The 16,276-nt window shown below is 42.5% G+C and overlaps 1 protein-coding gene across 2 annotated transcripts in view; it reads right to left on the reverse strand.

Moving 5' to 3' along the window:
* TRPM4 (transient receptor potential cation channel subfamily M member 4) overlaps positions 1–16,276 on the reverse strand; it is a 604,715-nt gene that overhangs the window by 267,935 nt on the left and 320,504 nt on the right. For both annotated transcript variants that reach the window (XM_073602273.1, XM_073602274.1), the window contains exons 12-13: positions 11,534–11,653; positions 9,528–9,657 (exon numbers count right to left, since the gene is read on the reverse strand). In XM_073602273.1, coding sequence (XP_073458374.1) covers positions 9,528–9,657; positions 11,534–11,653 — 250 coding nt within the window. The remainder of the gene's footprint in view (positions 1–9,527; positions 9,658–11,533; positions 11,654–16,276) is intronic.

The raw sequence follows: 16,276 nt of genomic DNA on the forward strand, positions 1-16,276 counted from the left end.
CCAGCATCAATAGACACTGTAGCACAACCCAGCACTCCTTGCCATTACATACATTCAGTGGTGGAGGTACTGGAACTGCGTTCCCCCGCGTCCCCGCTGAAAAAAAGCCCTGCTCCTTACATATAATTGACCAAAGGCACCTCCTACCTTTGGCCAATTATGGCGATTTCAGCAGAGTGTGCTGTGATTGGCCAAAGCATGCAGGTCAGGTGCATGCTTTGGTCAATCATACAGCAATGCACTGCGATCTCGCATTATGGGGCATTCCACTGCTCTTGAATTTCCCGCGAACGCCCCATATGTTCGTTTCATTTTAGAACTAATGAACACCCGATGTTCGAGTCAAACTTAAGTTCAACTCGAACCGCGGGCTTATCCCTATTGCAGAATACACCACATTTCACACCCCATTTGGCGTGATTCTAAAGGGCTCAGAGGGTACTGGAGGGCTTAACTAGCTTCCTAAAGCCCAACACGTCAACTGGTCCAGGCACTGCCCAAATGTACACAAATGCTTACTTCCCTTAACTACTTAAGGACCAAGCCTCTTTTTTAGATGTGTTGTTTACAAGTTAACCACTTGCCGACCGCCTCACGCAGATATACTGCAACAGAATGGCACGGGCGGGCAGAGTAACGTATGGGCACGTTACTCCCTCCCGCGGGCGGGGGGCCCTATAGGGCCCCCCCGGTGCCCAAGTCGGCCTGCATTGTTCCAGGAGCGATTCGTGCTGAGGGGGAGGCCACCAATTCATGGCCACCCCCTCGCGATCGCTCCTGACAAATGAGAAGCTTCCTCTGCTTCTGAAATGTAAACCGAAGCAGAGGAAGTGATGTCATCTCGCCTCGTGCAGCCTTTTCGTTCCGGCGCCCGAGGAGAGAAGACATAGTGAGCTTGCACCAACACCACACCAACAATAGCACACATAGGCACATAAACCCCCCCCCCCTGCACCCCTGTCACAGTGACACCAATAGCAGTTTTTTTTTTAATGATTACTGCATTGGTGTCATTTGTGACTGTTATAAGTGGTAGGGCAGTTAGTGGTAGGCCCCTTTAGGTTTAGGGTACCCGCCCTAACCCCCCCAATAAAGGTTTAACCCCTTGATCACACCCCAGTTAATCCTTTCATCCCCTATCGCCAGTGTCACCAAGCTCTTCTTTTTTTCTGATCGCCGTATTAGTATCACAGGTGACGCTAGTTAGCCAGGTAGGTATTTAGGTTCACCGTCCGCTTTTTATAGCATCAGGTACCCCCATAAACTACCTAATAAAGGTTTTAACCCCCTGATTGCCCCCTAGTTAACTCTTTCATCAGTGATCACAGTATAAGTGTTACGGGTGACGCTGGTTAGTTTGTTTTTATACCCGCCGTTTATTACCCAATAAAAGCTTTAACCCCCTGATCGCCTGGTGGGTGATATCAGTTAGGTTTTAGTGTCAGATAGTGTCAGATTAGTGCCAGTAGCACCAAGACCCTCGCACGCAGCATACACCTCCCTTAGTGGTATAGTATCTGAATGGATCAATATCTGATCAAATTTATACTAGCGTCCCCAGCAGTTTAGGGTTCCCAAAAACGCAGTGTTAGCGGGATCAGCCCGGATACCTGCTAGCACCTGCGTTTTTCCCCACCGCCCAGCCCACCCAAGTGCAGTATCGATCGATCACTGTCACTTACAAAACACTAAACACATAACTTCAGCGTTCGCAGAGTCAGGCCTGATCCCTGCGATCGCTAACAGTTTTTTTGGTAGCGTTTGATACAGTTGCTGACAGCCTAGGAGTTTTTTTACCTGTGAGTCTCACTACTGTACCAGTAAATTTAGAGCCCAAAATGGCAAATCGAAGGTACAGTAGTGAAGAGGAAGTCACTCATCTGTCAGATTCAGGCTCAGAATACGATCCTGTAGACGACAGCGGCTCCATGACAGATAGCTCTGACGACGGAGTTGTGGTCCCTGCCAAGGTCAGGCGTACCAGACCCCAATCTTCTGCTGTTGTTGAGGTGCAAGAACCGAAGGGCTCTCGTATGGAGCAGAGAAGTACTAGTGCCGCTCATCCTTCTGGTCAACTTGCAAGCACCAGCGGCCTAGTCCACCCTGGTCGTAGTCAAACCAGCACTGCAGTAACACGTGGCGAGTCCCATAAGTGCAGTTCAAGCTGGCGAGGTGGCAAGCACAAGTAGTGTCCCGCTACCACCAAGAAAACAAAGACAGGCAAGCCCATAGTGCCCTTCCTGCTGCATTCGCAAATCCGAATTGGGAACCCACCACTTCTGCAGCACCTGTACTTCCCCCATTCACTGGCCAACCCGGAATTCAGGTGGAAACAGTGGATTTTAGGTCACTTGATTTTTATTCGCTGTTTTTCACGGAAGATCTCTATAGATCTATTGTGGACCAAAGTAATGTATATATGCTGGTCAATTCATCGCCGCTAATCCCCAGTCCTCCCTTGCCAGAGATTGGAAACCAATTACAGTTTCTGAATTTAAGATCTTTCTGGGCCTATCCCTCGACATGGGCATAGTTAAAATGAGAATGTTGCAATCATATTGGTCCACTGACCCAATTTACCCTATGCCCGGTCTTCTCTGCCTCCATGGCCAGGGCACGATACGAGCAGATCTTGCGGTTCATGCATTTCAACAACAATGAACTCTGTCGTCCTCGTGGAGACCCTGGATATGATTGGCTCTACAAAATTCGGCCCCTCATAAACCACTTCAACCAACATTTTGCAGACTTGTTTACGCCCCATCAAGTTGTCTGCGTTCAAACAGTATCTTCCCAGTAAGCGTGCCAGATACGGGGTCAAGATGGATAAGCTCTGACAGAGTCACAGGCTATACATGTAGTTTTATGGTTTCAGAGGGAAGAGATAGTCATGTAGAGCCACCAAACTGCCCAGATTACATAGGGAGCGCTGGCAAGATTGTGTGGGACTTGGTGTCACCCTTATTCGGAAAGGGGTACCATTTGTATGTGAACAATTACACAAGCATGCCACTTTTTAGTCACTTGTTTGATCATCAGATTGGCGCATGTGGCACCATGCAATCTAATCGCCGGGGCTTTCTCCAGCAGCTTCTAGAATCCCGTCTTAGGCTGGGGGAGAGAGCCTGTTTGAAGCGTAATAACTTGCTCGCTGTGAAGTGGAGGGATAATAAGAATGTTTTTGTTCTTTCCTCCCTTTATGCAGACACGATGGTCCAAGTTCCTACGGCAACTGTTGTTGTGGAGAAACCCCTCTGTGTCCACGAATATAACCAAAATATGGGAGGGGTGGACCTCAACGACCAGTTGTTGGTACCGTACCTTGTTGCCCGTAAGGCCAGACGCTGCTACAAAAAAGTGTCTATTTATTTCAATTGGCTTTGCTGAAAGCTCATATGCTATACAGAGCTACAGGACGGACTGGATCCTTCCTTAAATTCCAGGAAGAGATCGTCAGAGCCCTTCTGTTTCCAGACGGTGCTCCACCTCACCTTCCCAATCCAAATGCAGTAAGCCGGTTGCATGAGAGGCATTTTCCTTATGTCCTCCCGAGTACCCCTACCCAACAACCCTCCCCCCCATCGTGTCTGCAACAAGCTCGGATATAGGCGTGACACCCACTATTTTTGTCCTTCCTGTCCTGACAATCCTGGTCTTTGCATCGGTGAATGTTTTGAACGCTACCATATACTAGTTGAGTATTAGCGTAGGGTACAGCACTGCACAGACTAGGACACTTTCACAGGGTCGCCCAAGATGCAGTCACATTTTGAGAGACCCGAACCTGGGAACTGTTAGTTACAAAAAAAGTTTAAAAAAAAAAAAAAAACAGTTGTTTTATTGTTCTCTCTCTCTATTGTTCTGCTCTTTTTTACTGTATTCTATTCTGCAATGTTTTATTGTTATTATGTTTGATCATGTTTGCTTTTCAGGTATGTAATTTTTTTTATACTTTACTGTGTTTTATTGTTAACCATTTTTTTGTTTACAGGTACGCCATTCAGTTGTAGCGCAGATTTATCTTGACAGCAACAGCGTTTGCTCCCACGATACATAAAGCCGTGACTCCAGCACTGTAGGAGGTGATTTTACCACCACAGTTAAAAAAAAAAAAAAAAAAAAAAAGGAGCATATATATGCCGAAGCATGGGGGCAGCAGGGGTGGAGGAGCGATTTGCTCCTAACTTTTGGAGCGGATGCCCCCATGCTTCGGCATATATATATTTTAGGCACAGATTGCGTTAAAAAATGTTTTATTTTTTACTATTTTTTTTGTATTTGCTTTGCAAGCATGGTATGTCTTACTGTTATACTGTAATGTTACTTTGTTTTATTGTTAACAATTTGCTTAGCAGGTACGCCATTCAGTTGCAGCGCGGATTTAATTATCTTGACAACAACAGCATTGGCTCCCACGATACCTAAAGCTGTGACTCCAGTGCTGTAGGAGGCGATTTCACCACCACAGTTAAAAACAAAATGGTGCATGTATGCCCATCATTAGAAGTGGGTGGATGAAGGGAGGTATTCTAATGGTGGGCATATCCAACGATCAATCTCTTTTTTTCGTTCAGCCCACAGGCTGCATGAAATGAAAGATTACAATATATGCCCAACAAGGACCAGCAACATACTGGTATGTTGCTGGATTTTGAGTGGTTATACCAGAATGATGCCTGCAGGTTTAGGTATCATCTTGGTATCATTCTTTTCAGCCAGCGGTCAGCTTTCATGTAAAAGCAATCCTAGCAGCTATGAAAAAAGGAGGACACATATAGAAGAGATGGAAAGAGCTGCACACCCCGAAATTGGATTATAGAAGAATTGTTTTCCCCCATGGGGCTTTAAAACAGCAATGTACAAGATCAAAAGAGAAGTTCTTAATAGATGTATAAAAATATTTTGTCAAATATCATGGTTTATTGAAATACAGTATATAGAGAAACATCTGGTACAGTAACACAAATCATATTCCCCAGTGCAGTAACAAACACATATTGATACACATTGTTAAATTACATAATGTTACATGGATAGCAAGCTCCAACGCGTTTCAACCTGTAAGCGGTCTCTTCAGGGGGACAGTTGGATCTAAAGAATAGTTACATAAATAAAATTAAAATACATAAATATATATGTTGTTGTGCATCACTTTGATTACACCAAGATAATATGTTTTTACCGCTCAACGGTGGAATGAGTGTTCTATGATCCAGGATAGGTACTGGGGGCCAATGGGGACACCGGAGAACTCAGGAGGCCACCCTCAATTCCCCAGGAGAGCCAGCCCCGAGGATCTTACAAGGAGCCACACTTTGCGCGCCCCCGGGGGGGGGAGCACACACCTGCAGATACCCAAGAATAGCCGTGTATTAGTTAGAGGAAGTTTGATAGTTAGCTTGGTAATATGATGAGTATTTCTAAATATATATGTAGAGACTGACGTTGGATTGGATTGTTACTGTGTAAATATATTACGGTATTATTTTCGTCCCATAAATGTAATCAACAAGGTTCAATGATCATATAGTCCAACAATGCAGTAGTGTAGTATATCTTTACAATTCATACTGAATGGGTAAATTAAATAGGTAAAAAGGGGACAGATGTATGTGTGAAAAACGACAATTGCCTTAGGTCGAGAAAAGTGCGTTGTGTGCAAGAGGATGATGTGATTTGGATGGTGCATGAAGTGATAAAAGCACAACATGGTGCCTGCCTGGTGCCGGCTGTGTAAAAAACAAGTGTAGACTGAGAGGTGGTAAAATCTTAAAAAAAAAAAATATTGGGTAAAGACCAACCAAAGTGTAAAAGTGTGTGTGTAAGATGATGTGAAGTGCTATGTGAGGTGATGTGATAGTAACAAGTAGTTTACCTTATCAATGTTGTAGATCGTGTAGGCTGGAGGTTGTATTAAACTTGTAAGGTTTGTTCGATGTAATAAGCCTGATTGCAATCGTGCAGGGGACTCTAGTAGGGGACTCTAGTATCGAAAGAAAGTGACTGCAGTAGCATCCATCCTGGCCTGCATGAGATCATAATCTGATTCTCAGGCATGCAAGTCCCCCCAAAGGCATGGCGCGGGGACCGCTAATGGATTCATTAGCGGTCCCCGCGCCATGCCTTCGGGGGGGGGGGCTTGCACCTGCATATGATCATCCCATTTGCCCGAATTCGGATATATTAGGAGACTGGATGCCTGAGAATCAGATTATGATCTCATGCAGGCCAGGATGGATGCTACTGCAGTCACTTTCTTTCGATACTAGGGTCCCCACTTCTCCTGCACGATTGCAATCAGGCTTATTACATCGAACAAACCTTACAAGTTTAATACAACCTCCAGCCTACACGATCTACAACATTGATAAGGTAAACTACTTGTTACTATCACATCACCTCACATAGCACTTCACATCATCTTACACACACACTTTGGTTGGTCTTTACCCAATATTTTTTTTTTTTTTTTTAGATTTTACCACCTCTCAGTCTACACTTGTTTTTGTTTTTTACACAGCCGGCACCAGGCAGGCACCATGTTATGCTTTTATCACTTCATGCACCATCCAAATCACATCATCCTCTTGCATACAACGCACTTTTCTCGACTAAGGCAATTGTCGTTTTTCACACATACATCTGTCCCCTTTTTAATTTACCCATTCAGTATGAATTACAAAGACATACTACACTACTGCATTGTTTGACTATATGATCATTGAACCTTGTTGATTACATTTATGGGACGAAAATACCGTAATATATTTACACAGTAACAATCCAATCCAACGTCAGTCTCTACATATATATTTAGAAATACTCATCATATTACCAAGCTATCAAACTTCCTCTAATACACGGCTATTCTTGGGCATCTGTTGCAGGTGTGTGCTCCTCCCTTTTTTCCCCCCCCGGGGGCGTGCAAAGTGTGGCTCCTTGTAAGCTCCTTGGGGCTGGCTCTCCTGGGGAATTGAGGGTAGCCTCCTGAGCTCTCCGGTGTCCCCATTGGCCCCCAGTACCTATCCTGGATCATAGAACACTCATTCCACCGTTGAGTAGTAAAAACATATTATCTTGGTGTAATCAAAGTGATGCACAACAACATATATATTTATGTATTTTAATTTTATTTATGTAACTATTCTTTAGATCCAACCGTCCCCCTGAAGAGACCGCTTACAGGTCGAAACGCGTTGGGGCTTGCTATCCATGTAACATTACGTAATTTAACAATGTGTATCAATATGTGTTTGTTACTACACTGGGGAATATGATTTGTGTTACTGTACCAGATGTTTCTATATACCGTATTTCAATAAACCATGATATTTGACAAAATATTTTTATACATCTATTAAGAACTTCTTTTGATCTTGCACATTGCTGTTTTAAAGCCCCATGGGGGAAAGCAATCCTAGCGGCTAATTAGCCTCTAGACTGCTTTTACAAGCAGAGGGAGTGGAATATTCCCCCCCCCCCCCCCCCCCCACTGTCTTCCATGGTTTTCTCTGGCTCTCCTGTCCCAACAGGGAACCTGAGAATGCAGATGGTGGTTCTGCCAGCTGACCATAGAGCCGATCAGAGACCAGAACAGCTCCAATCATCTCTATGGCCTAAGAACCTGGAAGCTACAAGCATTTCATGACTTAGATTTCGCCGGATTGAAACAGGGCCATTGGGAAATTGGGAAAGCATTTTATCACACCAATCTTGGTGTGGTCAGATGCTTTGAGGGCAGAGGAGAGATCTAGGGTCTAATAGACCCCAAGAGTACCTGTCACTACCTACTGCTATCATAGGGGATATTTACATTCCCTGAGATAACAATAAAAATGATAAAAAAAAAGCACCCCTGTCCCCCCCCTGCTCTCGCGCAAAGGCGAACGCAAGCGTCGGTCTGGCGTCATATGTAAACAGCAATTGCACCATGCATGTGAGGTATCGCCACGAAGGTCAGATCGAGGGCAGTAATTTTAGCAGTAGACCTCCTCTGTAAATCCAAAGTGTGGCAACCTGTAAAGGCTTTTAAAGCTTTTTAACAATGTATGTAGTTTGTCGCCGATGCACGTTTGTGCGCAATTTTAAAGCATGTTGTGTTTGGTATCCATGTACGCGGCCTAAGATCAGAGGCCAGTTTCGGAGGCCATGGAATGCCCAGAACCCCCCCAAATGACCCCATTTTGGAAAGCATACACCCCAAGCTATTTCTTGAGAGGTAGGGTGAGTATTTTGCAGACCTCACTTTTGTCACAAAGTTTTGAAAATTAAAAAAAAAATGTTTTCTTTTCTTTATTCATTTTCAAAAACAAATGAGCTGCAAAATACTCACCATGCCTCTCAGCAAATAGCTTGGGGTGTGTACTTTCCAAAATGGGGTCATTTGGGAGGGGGGGTTGCCATCTTGGCATTTTTTTTGGCCTTCTAAACTGTGATAGGTAGTGAGGAGTGAAATCAAAAATTTACGCCCTTAGAAATCCTGAAGGTGGTGCTTGGTTTTCGGGGCCCCCTAGGCTCCCAAAAAGTCCCCGTACTCAGGAGAAGCAGCAGAATGTATTTTGGGATGCAATTCCACATATAACCATGGCATGTGTGAGCAATATATCATTTAGTGACAACTTGTAAAAATTCAATATTTAATGGGCTCAACATGCCTCTCAGCAATTTGCTTGGGGTGTCTACTTTCCAAAATGGGGTCACGGGGGGGGGGGTTGTACTGCCCTGCCATTTTAGCACCCTGAGAAATGAGATAGGCAGTCAAACTAAAAACTATGTAAATTCCAGAAAATGTACCCTAGTTTTAAAGTTTTTAGCCATGTGGCTTATTCAGTGCGTGGATATGCCCACCATAGTTTTTTCTTTAAACCTTGTTATATTAGCCAGGGCACATTATTGTCAAATAATCACCTGACTTGCATAGTTGGAAGGAGCAGTAAAAACAAGAACATTGTATCACTGTAAAGCAGTAAAGAAAAGCTGCTAAATACATCTGTCCCATACACATATATAAATATGAATTCTACATAATGAAGTTGATCTCATTAGCAAGTATAATGAAAGATGGGCAGGTTCAGCTGACCTTATCCAAGTAATCTGGTTTTATGTACACTGTGGGCCTCAATTCACTAAGAGTAAATATGTTGCTCACTTACTTTGCAAAGTGAATTTTCACTTTAAAAAATAACTTTCCCTTAGCTTAGTTAATGAGGAGAAGCGCTGTTGACTTCTATGATCCAATCATGTGCAAGAAAAAATTTCCCTTGCACATGATTGGGTATACTTTACAAAATTAAGTTGCATACATTCATTCAGCTAAGTGAAATTTCCCCCTCAACGTGAAAATTCACTTTGGAAAATAAGCAATTTCTGTTCCTTTGTAAAACACCAATGAGTAAGATTTACTAAAGCGAGATGAATCAGTTTATTTTCACATGATTGGATATTTTAAGTTCACCTCAGTTCACTACACCTTAGCAAATCAGGTGCTGTAACTGTGGAAAGACAGAAAAAAAAAAAAAAACACTTGCCTATTGCCAGTTGCTCAAACTTTGCCGCTAAATCTCTCATAGCCATCGACTCCTCTGCTTCGGACTCCAGACGAGAAAGTTCTATCAGCAGCTTAGAGGCAGCAAGTGCTGAGGAAACAGCTTCTGTACCCTTTGCAAATAACATGAGAACATTTATAGTAACTGTCCACGTGAAATATCACATCTTACAAAAACAGAGGAATTGTGACTTACCTGTAAACTTAATATCTTAGAGTACAGAACAGGACCCTTATCCAAGCATGCAGCCCGGCAGGTCAGAAAAGAGGAGACGAGCGAGTACGCCCCCCCACACTAAACCATACCAGGCTGCACACCCTCAACACGGGGGGGTCCCCAGATCCTGCACCCCCCCCATGTAAATGAGTAGGAGTATTGTACCCCTACTCATTCATCAAAAAAGTGACACAGAATAAAAAACAAAACCGTTTTTGACAATTCCTGTATAAAAATAATGTCCCCAAACGTAGATCCATTGTAAATCACGCTGCCTGTACGACAAAAAAAAAAAAAAAAAAAAAAAAAAAAAAAAAAAGGTTAACCGCCAAATGCCTGCTCCTCCGTCCGACAGTTCTTAAATAGGCAAAGTGCTGGGCCACACAGCAAAGTTGCCGGGTGGCCCCGCCCCCTTGTTATGTCACCACCTGGTGTATGCTGGGGTGATGTCAGAAGGGGGCGGGGCCACCAGGTGATATCCCTGGGTGACTCTGGCCCTTACCTATTTAAGCATAGCTCCCAACTGTCCCTGATTTGGAACAAAGTCCCTCTGTCCCCCTTTCCTCCTCATTTGTCTCATTTTGGTCTAATCTATATAGTGGTATATAAAATGCACTATTTATCTTTCAAGTGTTTCACAGTGCCAAACATTTCATCCAAATTCTAAATCTAAATTGCTGCATTAGTAAATTTAAAAAAAGCCAATATAAAAAAGAAAAAAAAAAGAAAAAAAAAAAAAAAAAAAAAAGCACTTGCGGGTTTAACTAATTTTTCTTTTTTTTCAGGTCCAGCAAGCAGCATGATTGACAATGGATCTACATCGGGGGACATATTTGGATTTTTAATAAAGGAAATGTCAAACTCGTTTTTTTTTTTTCTATCTTTTTTTTTTTTCTTCCGGCCCTAGTCACCACAGTGATGTATGTCATATCTTAACTCCTGGGATTGATGACACTGATATCCCAGGAGTCAATAGGAGTCGAGATATGTCAGGCATCCTCCACTGCCATCACGTTATTTTTGCAATCCACAGTGCGCCACACTGTATCCTGACTGCGCAGGCACAAGATCAGGAGGTGCATGTTGGGTAGCCAGCTGCACCAAATCTCAGAAACATGTACCAGCAGGCTTCAAATGCCCACAGTAGCAATGGGTGCTGTCTGCATACCAGGGACACTGAGTAAATGAAGATTGTTAAGCCACATCAATGATCACACTGATAACAGTTTACACTAGCAAAGAAGATCATGGGGGTGCTTTTGTTAAAATAATTGACAAGGGGACTGGAACTCCGCTTTAAAAGAAGTATGGCCAATGCTTTTTTTGACATATTTCTTTTCTGGGACACAAGAGTGCACTTACTTGGGCTATCCTGTGACCCAGAATCAGCCGACAGGGAGCTAAAGTCTGCTGTTTGCCAACATGGAAGAATTCTGACCATTTTGTCGAGATCCATACTGATGTCTAATCAGAGGCTCAGCCTCTTAGGGCACCTGAGAGCATGAGCCAGAGGCTCCTGCCCCCTCCCCAGCACAGCGCTCCAGTGAGTGCTTAATAGTCAAAGAAGAGAGTTGTGATCGACAGTCACCACTTTCTGCTTAGAGTGGACCGAGAATTTAGCCATCAGCCATCATGTGATTGCTCAGTTCTCAGGTTTCTCCTTCAAAACAGTGCTTTTTAGAATCACCAGATTCTTAGCCAAGTCTACATGAAAAATGGAACTATGTAGCAAGTAGGCTTTACATCTCAAAGTTTAACCACAATTTGCTCACCATCTCCCAAAAGTAAGTGGCCATTTCATCTCGATTCTGCAATATGGCCCAAATAAAGAGATCAATCCATGGGGACGTTGACTTCATACTGTAATACTTTTGTTCTCCACTGAATTGATTCTATGAAAGATAGGTAAAGTTAGAATAACACCATAAAATATAAAAAATGAAATAAAAAATGGGGTATTTTGTTTCAGTGACAAAAACAATAACCCCGTGTGAAGACAGATTCCCCAAACCTCCCACTTTAAGCTTATATGGCTTTCCCTTTAATATTACCACAGTCTTGTACCTCTCAGACTTGAGAATACTAGAGCAGGATCAGTTGCATTTAGTATGAACAGCAGGAATGGGACAGAACCTTTATAAGATTTCTACTGCACATAAGTAATGCCTTGAATTTCTTAAAGTGAACTTTCCAAAGGTTCCAGTGTTCTATGCAATTCCCAAAGTCCACAATTTTGGACGACCCTCCCAGTCGTCCAATTATTTCAGGAGTGGGCTCACTTACTGAGAAAATCAGTGAGTATATTGATAAGATTCAGCAGCTGTTTGTATGGGAACAATTCTCCTTGGTAAATGAAACCTCACATCTACACACATTACTACATGACATGCTACCTAAAGACACACTATTGGTGATGCTAGACAGATGCTTTGTATGATAGGGGCCTACAAAACAATAAGATCTTGGACAGTAGACCATTTGATAAAAGGGACCATAAACAAGCTAGTTGTGAAATTATTTATTTGAGTTCCTCCTGAAAAACATCAAATTTCAGTTTAACGGCAGATATTATTGTCAGGCCCAAGGCACGGTCATGGGCACCAAGTGTGCCCCGGCATGCACCAATATCTACCTGGGAGAATTGGCTCTTTGATGGGGGGGGGGGGGGGGGACGTCGGTGTGCCTGTCCAGGATTCTATCCTGGTACAGGTACATAGATTACCTTCTCATCTTCTGGTCTGCAACCGAGGAAGAATTAAAATTAAAATAATCCTTTTGTGGGGACAAGACGCAACAATCCCTACAATCAAATTTTCACGTGTGGTTTCCATACAGAAAGCTTTACATTTTTGGATTTGACAATTACCATAAATAAAGATGGCTGTATCAAAACTAAACTATACAGGAAAGCAACTGCAGCCAACAGTTTATTACATGCTGAAAACTTTCATCCCAAGACATTAATCAAAAATATACCAGTTGGACAATATTTAAGGGCCCGCTGTAACTGCACAGACGAGCAGGATTTTGAACAGGAAGCTAAAGACCTGAGGAAGAGGTTCCATTCACAGGACTTGAATAAGAAGTGGCTTACCAAGGCCTATAATAAAGCAAAGGACAATGAAAGACTCCCTTATTTTTAAATGAAAGGAGGGGCAAAATAAGGAGTAAAGACTCCACAAGGTTAAGACTAAAGTGCACACAGAAGGTAGACAGACATTTGTTCAGTACATTGGAGGATAAGGGAGGATACTTCGGTTAGCAGGTTTATTTCAAGAGATTCTCAGCTGGTATATAGGAGAGCTCGCTCATTGAACAACCTTTTGGTACACAGCGATATCTCTTGGAAATCACCTTGTTATTTTACAAAGAACAGGTATGACCCAATGTGGGAGCTGTGAGTTTTGCCCCTACATGATAGAGGGCGATTCCTTACAGCTACCCACAGGGAGATTTTTGAAATGTAGACAAAAAGGCAGATTGAGGTACTATGGGGGTAGTGCATGTCATTGTGTGCTCCTGTAGCTCATTCAGCGTGGAAAAGATCAAACCTGTGCAAAAGCAGTTCCAGAAACACATCTATGATATTGGTACCTATCACTTAAAGGCCCCATTAGCTAGACATGTGTCTGCGGCACAACAGGAACCCTCAATGTCTCAAATGTTGGGTCTTGGAGGTGATCCCTCAAGACAAAAGGGGGGTGATTTTGATCCATTGGTCCTCCAACATGAAACCCGTTGGATTTGGGAGTTGGAAGCCACAAAAGCCCCCAGCTTAAATGGCAGCCTCAGTTTTGTTCCCTTCTTGAGATACATATGGGACATAATTTTTTTCAATTTTTTAGATTATTGAAATTTGTATTTTATTTTTTTTACAACTCACTGTATACTATAGGAATTAGTTATATATTTTACCATTTTTCTTTTGTCTTTGATATTGTTGTGGTACTGAATTATGGCAGTAAGTTCTGCCACCATGTTATTTTTGGTCAGTTAGGCTCTCTGAAAATGTCATATTTGCTGCCCTCTCGGAGACGGAGTAAAGACTGATCAACATTCGTTGTCTGTCTTTGGTCCATTTTTTTGACAATTTCTTTTTCATAGCAATTAGTGACATGGCTTACTGCGCCTGCAGCGGTGTCGCTGTACGCGAGGACATCACAGCTCACGCGTGTCTGCAGTTGGCGACCATGTGATACGTCATAATGCACATGTAGGGCAAGACGATGCACGCATCTGCAGTCATTTAACCACTTAAGGACCAAGCCTCTTTTTGAGATTTGTTGTTTACAAGTTAACCACTTGAGCCCCGGACCATTATGCTGCCTAAGGACCAGAGGTCTTTTTCCAATTTGGCACTGCGTCGCTTTAACTGCTAATTGCGCGGTCATGCAATGCTGTACCCAAACGAAATTTGCGTCCTTTTCTTCCCACAAATAGAGCTTTCTTTTGATGGTATTTGATCACCTCTGCGGTTTTTATTTTTTGCGCTATAAACGGAAAAAGACCGAAAATTTTGAAAAAAAATGATATTTTCTACTTTTTGTTATAAAAAAAATCCAATAAACTAAATTTTAGTCATACATTTAGGCCAAAATGTATTCGGCCACATGTCTTTGGTAAAAAAAATGTCAATAAGCGTATATTTATTGGTTTGCGCAAAAGTTATAGCGTCTACAAACTAGGGTACATTTTCTGGAATTTACACAGCTTTTAGTTTATGACTGCCTATGTCATTTCTTGAGGTGCTAAAATGGCAGGGCAGTACAAAACCCCCCCAAATGACCCCATTTTGGAAAGTAGACACCCCAAGGAAATTGCTGAGAGGCATGTTGAACCCATTGAATATTTATTTTTTTTGTCCCAAGTGATTGAAAAATGACAAAAAAAAAAAAAAAAAAAAAAATTTACAAAAAGTCGTCACTAAATGATATATTGCTCACACAGGCCATGGGCCTATGTGGAATTGCACCCCAAAATACATTTAGCTGCTTCTCCTGAGTATGGGGATACCACATGTGTGGGACTTTTTGGGAGCCTAGCCGCGTACGGGGCCCCGAAAACCAATCACCGCCTTCAGGATTTCTAAGGGTGTAAATTTTTGCTTTCACTCTTCACTGCCTATCACAGTTTCGGAGGCCATGGAATGCCCAGGTGGCACAAAACCCCCCAAAATGACCCCATTTTGGAAAGTAGACACCCCAAGCTATTTGCTGAGAGGCATATTGAGTCCATGGAATATTTTATATTTTGACACAAGTTGCGGGAAAGTGACACTTTTTTTTTTTTTTTTTTTTTTTTTCATAAAGTTGTCACTAAATGATATATTGCTCACACAGGCCATGGGCATATGTGGAATTGCACCCCAAAATACATTTAGCTGCTTCTCCTGAGTACGGGGATACCACATGTGTGGGACTTTTTGGGAGCCTAGCCGCGTACTGGACCCCGAAAACCAATCACTGCCTTCAGGATTTCTAAGGGTGAAAATTTTTGATTTCACTCTTTACTGCCTATCACAGTTTCGGAGGCCATGGAATGCCCAGGTGGCACAAAACCCCCCCAAATGACCCCATTTTGGAAAGTAGACACCCCAAGCTATTTGCTGAAAGGCATGGTGAGTATTTTGCAGCTCTCATTTGTTTTTGAAAATGAAGAAAGACAAGAAAAAACATTTTTTTTTTTTCTTTTTTCAATTTTCAAAACTTTGTGACAAAAAGTGAGGTCTGCAAAATACTCACTATACCTCTCAGCAAATAGCTTGGGGTGTCTACTTTCCAAAATGGGGTCATTTGGGGGGGTTTTGTGCCACCTGGGCATTCCATGGCCTCCGAAACTGTGATAGGCAGTGAAGAGTGAAATCAAAAATTCACGCCCTTAGAAAGCCTGAAGGCGGTGCTTGGTTTTCGGGGTCCCGTACGCGGCTAGGCTCCCAAAAAGTCTCACACATGTGGTATCCCCGTACTCAGGAGAAGCAGCAGAATGTATTTTGGGGTGTAATTTCACATATTCCCATGGCATGTTTGAGCAATATATCATTTAGTGACAACTTTGTGCAAAAAAAAAAAAAAAAAAAAAAAAATTTGTCTCTTTCCCGCAACTTGTGTCGCAATATAAAATATTCCATGGACTCGACATGCCTCTCAGCAAATAGCTTGGGGTGTCTACTTTCCAAAATGGGGTCATTTGGGGGGGTTTTGAACTGTCCTGGCATTTTATGCACAACATTTAGAAGCTTATGTCACACATCACCCACTCTTCTAACCACTTGAAGACAAAGCCCTTTCTGACACTTATTGTTTACATGAAAAAGTTTTTTTTTTTTGCAAAAAAATTACTTTGAACCCCCAAACATTATATATTTTTTTAAAGCAAATGCCCTACAGATTAAAATGGTGGGTGTTTCATTTTTTTTTTTCACACAGTAATTGCGCAGCGATTTTTCAAACGCATTTTTTGGGGAAAAAACACACTTTTTTTAATTTTAATGCACTAAAACACGCTATATTGCCCAA

This window comes from Aquarana catesbeiana, linkage group LG10 (genome assembly GCF_042186555.1).
Source record: "Aquarana catesbeiana isolate 2022-GZ linkage group LG10, ASM4218655v1, whole genome shotgun sequence".
NCBI classification, from domain to species: Eukaryota; Metazoa; Chordata; class Amphibia; order Anura; family Ranidae; genus Aquarana; species Aquarana catesbeiana.